This window comes from Amblyomma americanum, chromosome 10 (assembly GCF_052857255.1).
Source record: "Amblyomma americanum isolate KBUSLIRL-KWMA chromosome 10, ASM5285725v1, whole genome shotgun sequence".
In the NCBI taxonomy this organism is placed as follows: domain Eukaryota; kingdom Metazoa; phylum Arthropoda; class Arachnida; order Ixodida; family Ixodidae; genus Amblyomma; species Amblyomma americanum.
This window is the reverse complement of record NC_135506.1, coordinates 44,729,410-44,744,616: the sequence shown is the minus strand read 5'-3', so window position 1 is coordinate 44,744,616 and position 15,207 is coordinate 44,729,410. Positions and strand designations below refer to the sequence as shown.

The following is a 15,207-nucleotide window of genomic DNA, read 5'->3' as shown; positions in this document are numbered from 1 at the left end:
CATGCGCCACTCAGTCACCGCAGTACCTATCACATGAACACCTGCGCCTCCACGTCCCATATCCTCCGAAGAGCTAGGTAGCCTTTCCCTCTAAAATACGGCCCGCGTTATTGCCGACCTGTGTGGCCCGTACGACTTGATTATTGAATAGCAGTCGTACCTTGACCAACCCCATCCTCAAAACAACCACTTAAACAAGGGATGCCCGCATGAAACGCATAAAGTTTTTTTCTCCCTTTATCTCCGGTTCTTTTGTCGGCCAGGATTACTATCGGACGCATTGCGAAAGAACTTTGGCCAGAGATAGAGGGTGCGTTGCCGCAGTTTTCAACAAAGCAAGAAAAAAACCAAGAGCAGGATAGTTGGTGCCAAAATTATCAGCCTTGCAAGCAGTGAGTGCAACTGCTTCGCCCGAGCGTCGTCGGTATCAATGAACAGAGTGTCCCAAGCCGATAAGGTCGAGCCGGTAAAAATCGAAAAACAGCCGAGGTCAGTGTACGAATCGTCTATTGCACTGTACTCAGGCAAGTGCAGTGCACTTGATTCATACCTGGAGACATCAGCTGACGACTGTTGACTCTGTCAGGCCGACGATAGCAGGCGAGGAGCAGACAGACGACGAATGCCTTGGACAAAGAGGGCTCAAAGCAATCACTAATACTGCCTGTGTATAGCATTCCCACCCTCCATGGCTAAGGAATTGGTAAGGTGAGCATATTTATTAAATATCATTTTTTAAATCATTAGTGTACAGGTGCAGGTAAGTAAACAAACTAAGCGTTATTTTGATATTCCATATTTTCGTTCAGTTCTGCTTAGCAATAGTCTACTGGGCAGCCATTAATATTGAAGCAAGCAAAATGGCGCGAAAATTTTTAGAAACGACGGAAGGGGCTCCGAAAATTATAACACCTTGCTAAAGCTTATGACTTTCAAACCCTGGTTGCTGACGGCGTGAGGAATTAGAAATGAGACTAAGGTAATAGAGGACGGTATCGAAATCTGTTCAAGGCTGTGTGACGAAGTCGTATATGTTGCAAAAGAAGTTACTGTCATGAGGACCGAAATAAGAGAGTAAGTGCGATGAAACGGGACATTTAAGTCTGGAGGCATATGTTTCTCACAGAGAAAGAGGCGAACAGTGTCATCAAACAGATAATATTGTAATTACCAGCCTAACGGAGGGAACTGTGAAATGTAAACTGCTGAGAAGAGTGGAGAAGGTCGGCAAGAAACACTCACTGGCAATTAAGCCAGGTGTTTAAGGGAATACTAAGGAGCTTACAAAAATAGGTTTTCTGGCGTGAAAATATGACTTTTGCAGAACAGTTTACCAGCGTTGGCGGAAAACAGAAGACTAGTGAAGTCTTTTAAGTAGTAAGCTGTTAAATAACTTTAATAATTAACTTTTTGACTATTAGACTTAGGTGCCTAGTTAGAATTAGAGATTTGTAGCCGTTCGTTAGCAATAGCCATATCAGTTTTTATAATTCAGAAAACGCTATTACCCTCGGCGCTGTAGCTCGACGAAATTTGGCTACATCGTGCCGAAAAGCATGCACTTTCGGGAAGCATGCAGGCAAAGCAACGTTTCCAGTGCACGTAACTAGACGAAAAAGCCAAATTTTGTCGAACCACTGCGCCAAGGGTAAACGCGTTTTCTGGATTATAAAAATTGGTATGACTATTACTAACGATCGACTGGAAATTTTTAATTACAAATCTGTCATTGCAACTAGGCGCCTAATTGTAATGATTAAAAAGTTAGTCATGAAAAAAATTAGCTAAGCAGATTACTAGCTAGAATGATTCACCGGTTTTCTGGTGCCCGCCGTCACTGGTAATACTCTGCTGAAAAAGCCATATTTGTACCTCAAAAAACCTATTTTGTGAGAGTTACTTAAAGCCTTCCCTGAAAAGCCTTCCCTGTGTCTCTGCTGACTTCGTTTACTTCGCATAATTGTTAAATTATTAATTAAACTGGAACAAAACTAGAAAGTATTTACTGTAAAATAAGGTATTATGAGAATAAGTTTTCAATGTTTAGAGGTATATTTTCATGGCTCATTGAGTTGGCACCACGTATTATCAGAGAATAAATTCTGCGGGACATATGAAAAGTAATTTTGGCGCATATGTGAAGAGTTTCTCACCGATCGCCTCTCTTCGTTATAACACATGGATGCATGCAAATCTAACTTTCACCTAGAGTGTAGCCTCGAGCCGCTGGCTAATAGCAGAGCTAGGGGATTCGGTTGCGGCTCACATGTGCCAGAGGCTGTTCTCCGCAATAAAACAAAGGCAAGTAAAAAAAAGGTTATCACAAGTGACCCATAACTGTAGGGCTCAATAGCAACTCGCGGCGCTGCGATTCAAGAACACAGCGATAACGAGAGTTGCAGGCCGTTCCCTATCATCGGTCTATGAATTTCAGCATACAGTCATCGCCTGCAAAGACTTCTCTATTTTTGTAGCGTAAGCTACACTGGCCGAGGTTGAGCAGTTTCGCGTGGTTCCTGGAGAGCCGTGCGGCGCATGCGCGAGGAGCAGTGACGTCACACGGCGCACAGCTCGCTCGCCGGAGCCGCCGCCACGCGCGCCTTGCCAGTCGTCGCATCCTCTGAAAACCGCACCACGTGACCAACCACGTGGCTGCTCATGTGACCAATCGCGTGACCAGCCATGGCGCCGCGCCGCCGGCAGCTCCTCCGCACCACGTTTGAGGCGGACGCGCTACCACTCTGCCACGACGGCTCAAGGTTTAACCGTGAATAAAAGTACATGTAGGGAATGCGCGCCTTTCATATATTAACTCTTCTGAACCAGATGTCGCCGCGCTTACGCTACGTATATCCTGACCTAGCAGAGCTAGGCCATCATCAATTTTTCTGTTGATTAAAGTCTTGGCTATGATGAAATAATGCTAAAAATGAGGATATCTGCTCACGCCAACGTCGCTAGAAACAAAGGCCATGCGCAGAGCGAAGGACAGTGGGCCAAAGTGTTTCGCAAAATAGTGGCACTGCAATGTTTTGGAATCAGTGCGCTTGCCAGCAATTGCTTCCTTCCGACCTTCCCTGCTGAAAACGAGGGAACGGCTTAGCACTGTCGCTAACAGCTTGTTCGTGACCCCAGCACCGCGCTGTGTACTTCTGCTCTTAGGGTCTCTTTAACTTGCACTAATCATTCTTTACTTCACCCGTGCATATGCAGCACCTATATGGGGGTTCAAAATTCTGAATTTTTCGTAAACAAACAAAAAGCAGTACACATGAGCAGTTTTTCTGACTTCGGTTATATGGCCCCAGGCGAGCAAGAGAGCAGGCGAGCAATAGCTTTCATTGTAAACGTAAAGATTAACTAAAATTCGTAATTAACTGCTTACTTTTATTCATCTTTGTAGGCCGCGTCACTTTTTCAATTTTAACTCGTGCGCACAGTCGCCACAAGAAAAGTGAAAATATTAAAACCAAGCATATTATATACCCCACAGGCAACAATCTTAACATCTCCGAGTGCAATTCCCTCAACTTCTGAGGCTGTACTGTTTTTCAATTTATGCACTGCGTTCTGTATTTCCATTGCGCTTTTCGGTTGCATAATGTTTTCCGTAGTCGATTTTCTTTATTCCTACTTTTTATCGTGTTCACTGCGTCACATATTACTTTCTCTTTATTTCTCAGGTCAGAGAAGAGGCTTCCATAGTACCTGAGTCAAGTTTTGTTGACACCAATTAGTAACATCCTTCTGAACTCTTTGCATGTTTCTTAAAAAGATGCTGATCATTACCTCGTACGAAAGCGCTAAGCAATGCGTTTTCAGTTTTTATGCTTAACATAGCTTTAGGTTTGTAATTGGTGGTGTAAATAAACAGGTGCGATTAGCTTTTGAGTGGTTTGTGGGCAAGCGCCCTGTCCGCAGGTCTGTCTAAGTCTTCAGCCTTATTTCTATTAACGGTGATAAAGAAAGAACGCAATAAGGATATATCTATGTTTTCCTAGTCTTCTTGCGTTTTAGTTCAATCGCCCTTAACGTAAATGCTAGATCACAGCAAGCGAGTATGTGCGTAAGAAAAGTGTTACGTGCCTTGTTCGCATTGAACGCCCAGTAGATGCCTCGGTAATTTAATGATGAAACCAGATATCTAAATTGTTCTATCGTATAGGAGTGTTGCTCGGGGTGGAAACCTTAATGATGCGTTTTATTTTTGCTGCTGGCTTGTGTGCATGTGACATATAAAACAGACAGATAGTCACCTTGGTCAGCACTGATAACACTTGTTGCTAAGTCAGCGTTAGGTATATTTGAAATACCAGTGTCACGCAGACTATCACCAGTAGGTAATAGCCCTTTTGGTCGGTTTATGTGCCTTTTGCAGCAGTGATATAGTCATGATCTTGTTGTTTCTATTGACCACGTTTCGCGCAACTTTGAATTAATATGTCAAGCAAGTTCAAGCAAGTGGTCAAGGAATTCACTAAGGCTTTTCTTGTCGGTACTCGATGGCTTTTTTATAACAGACTTAGTCATCTTTCCTATGTGAATATAGAGTGTTTTTAAACCCACAATAAATTTTAAAAACTCTTGAGCAACGGAAAATTAAAAAAATATTCAAAATAAGTTGCTCTCCTCCACACCTTTTTGTTGGCTTCCTAAGAGCTGCGAACGATATCCATGTAAAGTAGGAATGCTGTCATATTTAGTCAGCTAATTTTAACAAGACCGCGATGTCCCATTTATCTTCAAGTGTTTTCAATGCACAATAAAATTTATGTAGTTTGTTCTTTATACTTCATGGATCAATATGCATTGCTCTTAACTTTATGCAAAGGTTAACCATATTGGAGAAACTGTCAATGTCATAAGCCTCCAAGGGTTTTGAAGTTTGAGATGCCGTGGAGTAAAAAGAAAAAATATATCAACTGTAGACAGCTCTGACGGCACAGCAATTTGCATAACAGGTGTAGTTTCTATTTTGTATTCATACTTTGCAGCTGGACGCCGACGAAAAGTTCCAGTTTCCATACTACTTTTTTTTCGTGCCGCACTAAGAAGGATTTTGTTGGTTCAAGTCAGGCGTTCCCTAATGTAGGTCACATCACTTATCAGAAACACTAGTGCTGCGAAGTTAGGCATCTTTTTTTGTCTAAGAAAGCAGGTTATTTCTGTTTTTTTTTGTACGAACAAAACTGCAGTGTTCAGCAGACCAGCCTTCGGGATGTCAGTTTGGTGCAGACTTCATGGAAGAACCTCCCCAGTCCTTACATCAGCTTTCTATGCATCCAATTCTTCAAGAAAGGCTTTTATTTCAAGCTTTTTCATCCCTAATACTGCTCAAGTTCCTGCCATTTAGATATGAGCTTCTCATTTTCAACTCTGATAGCAGTACTCGTACTGGCTCGCTCTTTGGTTTCACTCAGCGTGGAGACAGCCGTGCAGAGACTTTATTTAGGTTTAGATTTCACGTTTGAAATTATGAATCCTCTACTGAGGTCTCTGAGGCCTTTGGACTCAGTCCACTTTTGTACATTTCGAGTGTATTGTGCCTTCTCTGCACAGAATTGTACCCATTTTAGTCTCCATTCACATCAGAACTGTACAAAACCCAGTCGCTTTCTCTGGCAGCTGTGCAGAGGATTAGCGAGCTTGAAGTTAACCTCCAAGCTGGCTTGTTTATCTTCAAATACAGTCAACGTGCAATAAATTGCTTACGGTTGTTGCCCTGCCGCGGAACTCGGGTTCTGCGTAAGACGCCAATTGCACGTTCGCCTTCTAGTTCGAACCGTGGCGTATGTCACGCATTACCGTGGAAATGTATGAGGAAGAAGAAAGGTTGAGCTTTATACCATGCAAGTAATGTTTCGCCTGAGTACACTGCAAGCGGTATTGCAATGGGCATTACTTTGTGAATGTTTGCATTCTGTGCAACAGACGATCTAGTCAAATAAAGGCAGGCAGACAAAGATAAAGGAAAAGGCTCTGCACTAAAAGCCTTTTGATTTGATCACTTGGCACTCATTTCCAAACGCCGAATGCGGTATAATTTAACCAGTATTATTGACAGGAATCCGTACTCGGTATTTTCTCCCCTTACTGGTTTCTACGGTAGCCCAAGAACAGAAAAATTTCCTTACTGTTTCCATCAGGTCTCCATGCTCCCCGTACATCTACGATTACGAAGACGACTCGGACATTCCGTACTGCAAAGAACTCACTCTTGTGCAAAAAAGGTGAGTTTACTGTGACTTCGAAAATTTAAGTTCACTGAAGTTAATTTTGTGCCTGTCGCGTTTGAATAAGTGAATGAAGTGGTAGGTAAAAAAACTTGGACCTCCTCAACAAAATAGAGCGCAATTTTAAGCAATGAATACTGCGTATGAGTTGTCTAGACATTTCAAATGTGTCCTTAATTTATACACGCCTGCCAGAATAGATATTTTGTTTACAATTCACACAGGGCCATACTGCTCGCTGTGCAACAGTGCCATAATTATTATGGCGATGGCCTGAGGGAGGACGAACGCCTTCGCTTCCTAGGAAGGTAAGCATATCATTCTTTGGAAAATTTAATATTCGCTGGCCAGCCATTTGTGCCAGACATTTGAAGGGTTAAAGAAGAAATTGCAAACTCTGCAAAAAGAAAAAAACTATTTCTGCGTGAAATGAACCTATACAGTGCTTAAAAAACAGACCGCCGTACTTATGAACTAAGATGTTACTAAAAATTGCCAATTCTTTCAGCGTAACGTGCGACCAACCACCCAGCTGGCCTGTCAGCGCCTTATCAAGGGGCCGAACACTAAAACAAGCAAGACTGAGCGGTCATGCTACATTTGCGCTTATTATCGCGTGTTTCGGCGCTCCACGTAGTGATAAGGCTCTGAGAAACCAAAGAATGGTTGATGGTCGCGAGATACTAGTGTTTTAGTTTAGCGTTTTCACGTTCTGCTCCGCTGACAGCACCATGCGGAGCCCTGATGGCAGAACCATTTTTAGCTCCGCGTTCGGCGAGTTTCTTTTGCATATAGTTCTTAAGGCGCCCTCTGTGAATGCAAATTGGAAGTGCTATATGTGTTTACCCATATTATTTCTTCACGAAGCAAAAGCATACCTTTTTTCTAGCCTTTTTTCATCTTGCACAAAATAATTTTGATGACTAACTTTTTCACTGAAGGTTAACTCATTTTGAAAACCGAAATCCTACGCCTGAATTCTTCACTTGCCTTTGTGCTGGGCAAAATTTTTATACTAGTCTGCTTTTATGCCTCCTCGATTCCATCGTCGTACCGAGTTGAGCAAATTTGTTCGCAGTTTGTTGGTCGTTCTCGAGTCCGCGTACCACATCTGCCAGAACGATGTCCAAGATTAGTAGCATCCTGAAAAACCCATTTCTCATGGCGGCCCTCGTGTGGAGAGAAATACAAGACTTTCTGCCCACGGCCTTTTCAGCATTGACGACCCAGCCGACGGATTGTTTCGCGCACTTTTTTGTTTTGAAAAAGACGACGTGCGAAGACTTCGACGTGTCATGCTGCGGCCAGACGTCGTTTATTTTGCTCAGAACGCGCCAGTACCCGGAGATGAGGCGCTGTGCATAACTTCGCGCCGGCTTGCCTACCCGAACAAGCTGTGCGAACTAGAGCGCACGTTTTGACGGCATTATACAGCGATATCAAGCGTGACAAACAAGGTCCTCGGCCACATTCATGACAGTTTCGAGGATCTCCTCGATGATGTACACTTCCACTCATGGCTTGGCCTTGGTGCTCTGGAAACATATTCTATCAGGTAACGCTTTCACCCTAGGTAATTCGCTAGCAAATGTTCTTGACTGGCTTCATGTTTTTCTGTGCAGGCCGTGCATTCCAAGGGGGCACCTTTGGATAATTGTTGGGCGTTTAGTGACGGCACCGCAAGAGCAATCCGTCTTCCATCACGGGTCCAAAAACAATTCTTTTCCGGCTATAAACGCACCCACGCGTTGAAATATCAGCCTGTCATGTGCCATAAAGGCATTATTTGTCAACTGGACGGAGGAATATGCTGGAAGTAACAATGTCTCTGGTAAGTTGAATATCTCGATCCACAAATTCTGTACCTCTGACATTTCTATACAAACGTGTACAAGCACAAAAACTGATAAAAAATCCAATCATATTGAAGGTGTTGCGACGTGCAGAAATGTGCTAGCCTGTTTTTGCCGTTGCGATCCCATCCGTAACTGGGCATTGTTGAAAATAATAATTACTCATTAAGATTATCCCTATGAAGCAAGAAATAGTGAACATTATCTCTCATTAAAGTTAAACCGTTTGCGGCCGCACAGCCCTCGGGTGTTTTTTTATGTTACCCAGCTACGGAGGAGGAAATGGATGGTTAGTATAGTTAAGTAGCGCTCAATCATTTATATTTCGCTTTATAATCACTAAAAAATTTTACAAAAATACATTATCTTTAAACTTGCTCATAATAGCTTATGATATTTTCTAGTTACCTGAATAACAATATAGCTTGTGAGCGCGTTGGTATTCCATTGTATACAGGCATTCTTTGAATTATATAGTGTTCCGGTGATATTTTTCATTTGCGTAATACATGTGTGCATCACAGCCCATACTTTTTCTTTTGTGCACTGTGTTGTCATCTTATAGGCTTGCGTATTGCTGCACGTGCCTCAAATACTGTTAAATTTTTATGTCATGTCAGAACCTCATTCAAATCCTCGTTCACTGCTTGGGAAAGTGAAGCTTCATAAATAAAACCTTACCTTTATTTTCTTTCTCCCTCCCTTCTTTTTCAGGTATCCTGAGGTTGAGTGAGGCCTGCGAGAAACTCGAGAGGCTGGTCCAGGGCACGATTACTGTATCTATGGCGATCCAGCATATCCCCTGAGACCTCTCTTGTTTAAACCTTATGGTACAACAAAATAACTATCCAGCAGCTGACATTTAACAAGACTATGAGTTCAGTGCGAAGGACCACCGAATGGGGGTTCGGCAAGATCGCTGGTAATTTTGCTTTTATAGATGTCCGGAAAAACCAAAACATCTACAAACAGAAACTGGCATGCAGGTACAGAGTCAGCGCCGTACTAGCAAACTGTCACACTTGCTCGTACCGGTCGCAAGTGTCCGACTACTTTGGCCCTCAGCCTCCATTACTGGAGCAGTACCTGTCTTGCCGACGTTGATGAAGCAGGCTACAGTTAATCGCAGCATAGTTCAGTAAATATATGAGTGTTTATTATAACTAAATGGAATGGCATCAAGTGATACCAAAAGCATGATGACCTATCTCTGTTTTCAAACAGACTAACTAGTATTTCCTCTTGATCCTCAAACATTTCTTTAAGGTGCTGCAGCAGGTGTTCTTTTTCTTCATCTCTGCAACGCACTCCATGGGTGTGCTTTTCTTTAAGCGAGATTTTTTGCTTCAGGGCATCAGTTATGGGCGAAGGTGTGATGAAAGATGTAGTAGTGAGTAAATTAATGGAAAAAGGCTAGCTGATTTGATGAAGTTCAGTATATAGAGAACAATGGTAGGGTCCCTGCGTCCAGGCAGTATATGAAGCAGGGTTGCGTGGTGAAATACCTGCTGCCTTCAGGTGCCGGATTCTTGTAGGCTTCAAAGCTGGGCAGTCCCACAGTACGTGATGAATGTCGGCTTCAATGCCCTCGTGTTTACATATCGGGCACCCTGGCCGAGGAAACAATTCTCGGTACTGAGGCCACTTCCGAGTGATGGCTGGTGTCAGGGAAACCCCGACCCGGAGCCTCCTAAGTGCAACCCCCTCTGCACGGGTAAGACCACGGGGGAGGGTTACCGCACACGGAGGGATGAGAGCACGTGTGCAGCGCCGGAGGAGTTCCTTTCTTGATAAAAGGAGGGTAAATCTGTCCAAATGAAGGAGCCGAGGCAATGATTAGCCTGGAGTCACGAGGCGGATCGCTAAATCTGCCTGGCCTTTAGAGGTCACCAGATGCCATGGGATCGACTCAATACGTACTGGCTGCGGGATGCCTGCCGCGAGCCGGTGGATGTCCTGACATATCGGTGGACAGCGGCTAACACGTCGTAGCAACCGGACTACTTGAAGGGCGTCAGTGCGGATGACAACGCGGGCCGTAGGGAGCATAGTTGTGGCGGCTACGGAGCCGAGTGCATCTTAAACTGCATCGAGGTTTGATGCAGGGCCTAGAGGTTTGATGCAGGGCAGATCTGCACGGGCAGTAGATTGCTGTTGTTGCTTCGCAGGCTTGTATGCTTGTGTCTACGTGGGCAACAATGGATCCTGAAGGCAGGCAAGCATCTTGTTCTTCAAATTTCTGGCGAAGCAACGATGCCGAATTAGCAGATGCTGGCCGGCGATTATCTGTTGGCTTGTTGTCGCTGAGCTGAAAAAACTTCCATGGAGGAAGAACTGGCGTTGGCGGCTGAAGAATGGAGTGTGACGTTGCATAGGTCCTCAGTGCATGCGTTGAATGCGATAGACTGGACTTAAGGCTACGCGCATCACGGTGCTGCTGCACCAGCTCATCAATGATATTGAGCTGCGCATTCTCTTATAAAGCTATGGCCGGTGTGATGCGTGGAAAGCACGTAATGGTCCTCATAGCCTCCCGGTTCACGGCTTCAAGGCGATCCCATTGGACTCTTGCAATATGTTGAAACTGGGCTTGATAAACAATACGTGGCTGCAGAACTGCCCTCCCCAATTGCCGTGCAACGAAGCAGCCTGCGCCACCCGTTTTAGGAGAAATTCTTCTAATCAAACCCAAAGTCTGAACAGCTTGCCTTTTTTATTGAGAAAGTCATGCAGTCGCTGATTTTGATTGGTGAATTGTTAGGGCAAGGATTTTTACACTGACTTTCCTGTAGTGGGGTGCCTGATAGACAAAGACGGATTGGACTTGCAGCAAGTTTACGGCATAACCAGCGGTTTTCCACCGACGTGTATGTTGCTTTATGCACGGAAAGCTGAAGTCCGATGGATGCTGCGTAATTAGAGGTAACATCCAAGGCACATTGAAGGGCATCCTCCTGTATGCACGGAAAGCTGAAGTCCGATGGATGATGCGTAATTAGACGTAACATCCAAGGCACATTGAAGGGCATCCTCCTGAGTACGCAGGTCATGGTGAGTACTCCACCACGTGATGTCGTCAGCGTAGTACAGTAATTTTATGTCACGGATGTCATGTAAGCGCCAAGCCAGCGGGATGAAAGCAATATTAAATAACTTTGGAGACAATGCTGATTCCTGGGGCACACCGCAGAGAGGAACAAACGCTCCGAACGCTTCGCCGCAGATGCGTTTTGCAAATTTCCTGCCTTCCAAAAATGATTCGACAAAAATACGCCCTCTCGGAGGGAGATGAAGCGCGTCAATGGAGTTCAGAATGGCTGCATGACTGATGTTGTCATATGCCTTTTCAAGTCCATTGCTAAAACAGTATGCACATTCCGGCTTCGGGTAGATGACAAAACTGCATATGCCAAGACAGCCAACGCGTCCTCTGTACCAATGAATGGATGAAAGCCACTTTGTGCGGGGTGAGAAAAACCATGCTGCTCGAGCCACCGCGACAATCGTGTGGCTAGCATTTTCTCCGCCAGCTTGCACAGCGTCGGAGTTAAGGAGATAGGTCGTAAGTTTGCAAGGTGCGTCGGAGGCTTTCCTGGTTTCGGGTTAGGAATCACGACAGCGGATTTCCAGCTCCCGGGCACGACGCCATTCAGCCACACATTGTTTATGATGTCTAGTAGTTGAGGGAGTGCAGCGCTACTCAAGTTCTTGTACACCTCGAACTGAATATTGTCCGGGCTGGCCGCTGTTCTCCGTTTCGCATAATCTTTTGCAGCCAGCAACTCAGGCATACAGAACGAGCACGCAATTCCATCTGAGTCGACATCAGTCGGCATTTTATATACATGCGCTGGGATACTTTCCATATTTAAAGTAGCGGCTGAAGAAGGCACAGCATCATATTTTGGAAAAAACTTTCGCGATGCTTTGGCGAAATAATCTGGTGACAAGTTAGCCGCGAAGCATGCGGTTGCAGCGGCGTCTGTAGAACGGCAACCGTGTTCCATTGTACGGAACGTTCACCAGAGAGAGGCATTCGAGGATTTTGCAGAACGTTGTGCTCACCACGCATGCCACTGCCATCGAGAGAGGTCGCGTTCATATTTGCGTAGCTTAGCTATAAGAAAGTGCAATCGCGTAAGTGCCTGCGACGAAGTAGGGTCTCGCGTAGCAGCCAGCTCAGCTTGACGGCGTGCCGCACACAAGTTAAGAAGGCCTAGGTCTGGTGCTGGTCGACCAACATCAGTCCAGGTGGTAGTTGTAGCACTGTTGAGCGCTGTTTGTATGTGCTCAACAAGGCCTGACGAAGAATCTGGAGAGATTGTCCAGACAGGAGCGAAAACTGTCCCAGTTGATCACAGATCATTTGTAGCGTAAAGGTTGTAAATGTGAGGTGTGAAGTCCGGTGATGATAGGGTGATGATCACTTCCTCAGCAGTCTGGCTCCATGTGCCAAGAGGGAGTGCCCGGATCCGAACGCCACGTCTAGTCTGGAGCATAGGAAGCACTGCGAGTTTGATGCACTGGCCGTGTTGCTGTCCCAGGATGGTTGAGCAGCACAAACTGGGCATCCGTGAAGGCGTCCCGCACACGCCTTCCACGAGGGCTCGAAGTGGGGTACCCCCAATCCTGGTGAGGGGCGTTAAAGTCGCCTCCGACTAAAATCGGACGCCCGGTATACTGCCGACGGACATTTATTAACCAGTTAAGATTAATACGGCTGGAAGCGGAACCGGCTGACCTAGCGTAAAATGAGACGGTCACAACGGTTGCCTTCTTGAATTTCACAGCCACTATCACTACCTCTTGATACGACGTGCACCAGTTTTCGAGAGCAAGGCGTACATGGGGAAAACGTGAGTCCACATACACCACCGCCTTTCCAGGGGGGAGCATCAGTTTGTACACGGCGGTCTAATATTGAAGGATACATGTAGGCAATAAAGCCTGGTATCGATGGCAAGGCGTTTGTTTCCTGTAGCAACATGGCCCATACTTGGAGCTTGTGAATTCGCAGTAGGGTCTCGAGCACTTGCACCTTGGTGGAAATGCCTCTGCAGTTCCACTGCAGCACATTAGCACGACTGGAACTTGCCATTTCCAGTTACTAGCCCTAGCGCTGTAGTATAATGAACGTCAGGTTGGTCATGACCATAAACCGGAGCAAAGAAGTCGCAGAGTTGTCCAATGGCATTGCGGTAATCTGGAAAGAGGCGGCAGGAAATTACGCTGGTGGGCGGCAGGAAGGCGATGTTGTTGCGCCATTGGTAGATGTGGCGGATGATTCCGCTGCCCGTCTACGTCGAGCGAGCAGTTCACGGTGTTGCCGGAGCTTGGTGACCTCCGCTAAAAGACGTGCGATTTGTTCCTCGACTGTGACTATATCTTCCTGCGGGAGTTCAGGCATACTGCGCTGTTTTGTTGGCTATTTTCGGAGGCGTTCTTTTCGCATAGTATCGTTAGAAGGCTGCTGAGCCGAAGGAACACGCAAGGTGTGCTCAGGAAGCTCCGGCCACTCGTCGTCATCCCACTGGAGAGCTGCGAACCGATTGGATGTCTGCAATGAAGTTATACTGTCATGTATTGGCCAATGCTTAGTCATTCGACAACGAGCCTTTTGTGTTGCCGTTTGTTTTGTCGGACAGCTTGGAGATGTCCAACATCTCCAAGTGGATGTGCTTTTCTCCTTGCAGTCTCAGTCTTTTGTCCTCAGGCGCAATGCGCGCGTTTCCTTGAGCGAAACGATCTTCTTGGAGACTTTTTTTTCATTCTCAAGCTTTTTCATTGTAATTTCATATTCGTGGTTGTCTCTTCTTGTCAGCATTTAAATGCTAAGGAGCCGAAGTCCACGAATGCCTTAAAAATGAGAAATAATAATGACACAAATCACTTTGGTACTGGCACTATAACTCGTGCGCACAATACTATTATGGATGCTAGTGTTCAATATGTTCTGGAAATATATAAAATAAACTTCACACTCCACATGTCTCTGGACTGGCTGCAATTGCAGCACAAAGATAAGTTACTGTTGTGGTGCTGGAGTTCCAACGTCTACATGGATAAAGAGAGAAAGCAAACGTGTGCAGTAAAACACTGCGTCTGGTGCAAGGCTAGGTCAGCTATAACATATTTAGTGAGACCTTGGTCATCATTAGAGGTGAGCCAGTTCGCCAAAAAACTAGACAGTTTTGAAACCAGAATGTGGCAGGGAGAGGGCGAGGGTAGGCAAACAAGTGTTCCGAATGTATTTACAGTGTCAGGGTATCTTTCACATTATTTTCAGTAACATATAGCATCTTTCCAGCGATGCATACTATTCTAAAGAATGCCTTGGCCTCCTTTGAAAGCCTGTACAAAACCTGCATGATTTGTCTAGTGATTATCCAGTGTGCTGCTACTAGCACCAGCTAGTGTGTACACTGATTTCCTCGCCATTAACGATCTGCATATGAGCAGCTAGCATGTGTGCATATTTGAATGGCTAATAAAGCAATACATTGAAACATTTACTGATGTCTGGCTTGCATCTTACCTTTGGGAGCAACTTGCCCCAAGTGTCTCCAAAATGGTCGCTGCCGGTGTATTGTGTCTTCGTACAGGTGGTTCGGGCGAGGTGGTGGTTCATCAGTGATCTCTGCAGGTTCTTCCAGTGAAACAGTAGTAGCCTCCTAGGGCGACGATGCTTCACGCTCCTGATATATCGCCAGCAGCCAAACGCTGGATACAAGAGAAAATAAATTGCATCTGTTGTTGTAACAGCTTAGTCCTGGTTCATGGCAAGGAAGTTGCTGAAGTCACTGAAGTCGACTTACTTGTTCTAATACCCAGGCAGTGAGACCAATGAGATTAGGTACTTTACGATGGACATAAGGTCGCCGCAGCCGACAAGGATGAGGTTGATTGGAAGGATATGGTAGAAATCTCTCTAATGCAGTGGATATAACGAGACAGATTATGATCACTTTTAATGAGCGAGAACTGTGCGACAGTGAGGCGCTAGTGCCTGTGTGCATGAGTCGTGTAAAGGCTATGAAAAGTTAGCCAGTTACGATACGCTTTAAAATTATTTACATAATAAATGGCCATCAATTCCAGTGGTGCACCTAGTGATAAGTAAG

The 15,207-nt window shown here is 45.2% G+C and overlaps 1 protein-coding gene across 1 annotated transcript in view; it reads left to right on the top strand.

Annotated features, from left to right (window-relative positions):
* Positions 1–666: 666 nt before the first annotated feature.
* Positions 667–15,207, top strand: part of LOC144108232 (uncharacterized) — a 30,994-nt gene continuing 16,453 nt past the window's right edge. Inside the window, exons 1-3 of the mRNA XM_077641511.1 lie at positions 667–708; positions 6,147–6,230; positions 6,458–6,541. Coding sequence (XP_077497637.1) covers positions 689–708; positions 6,147–6,230; positions 6,458–6,541 — 188 coding nt within the window. The 5' untranslated portion in view covers positions 667–688. The remainder of the gene's footprint in view (positions 709–6,146; positions 6,231–6,457; positions 6,542–15,207) is intronic.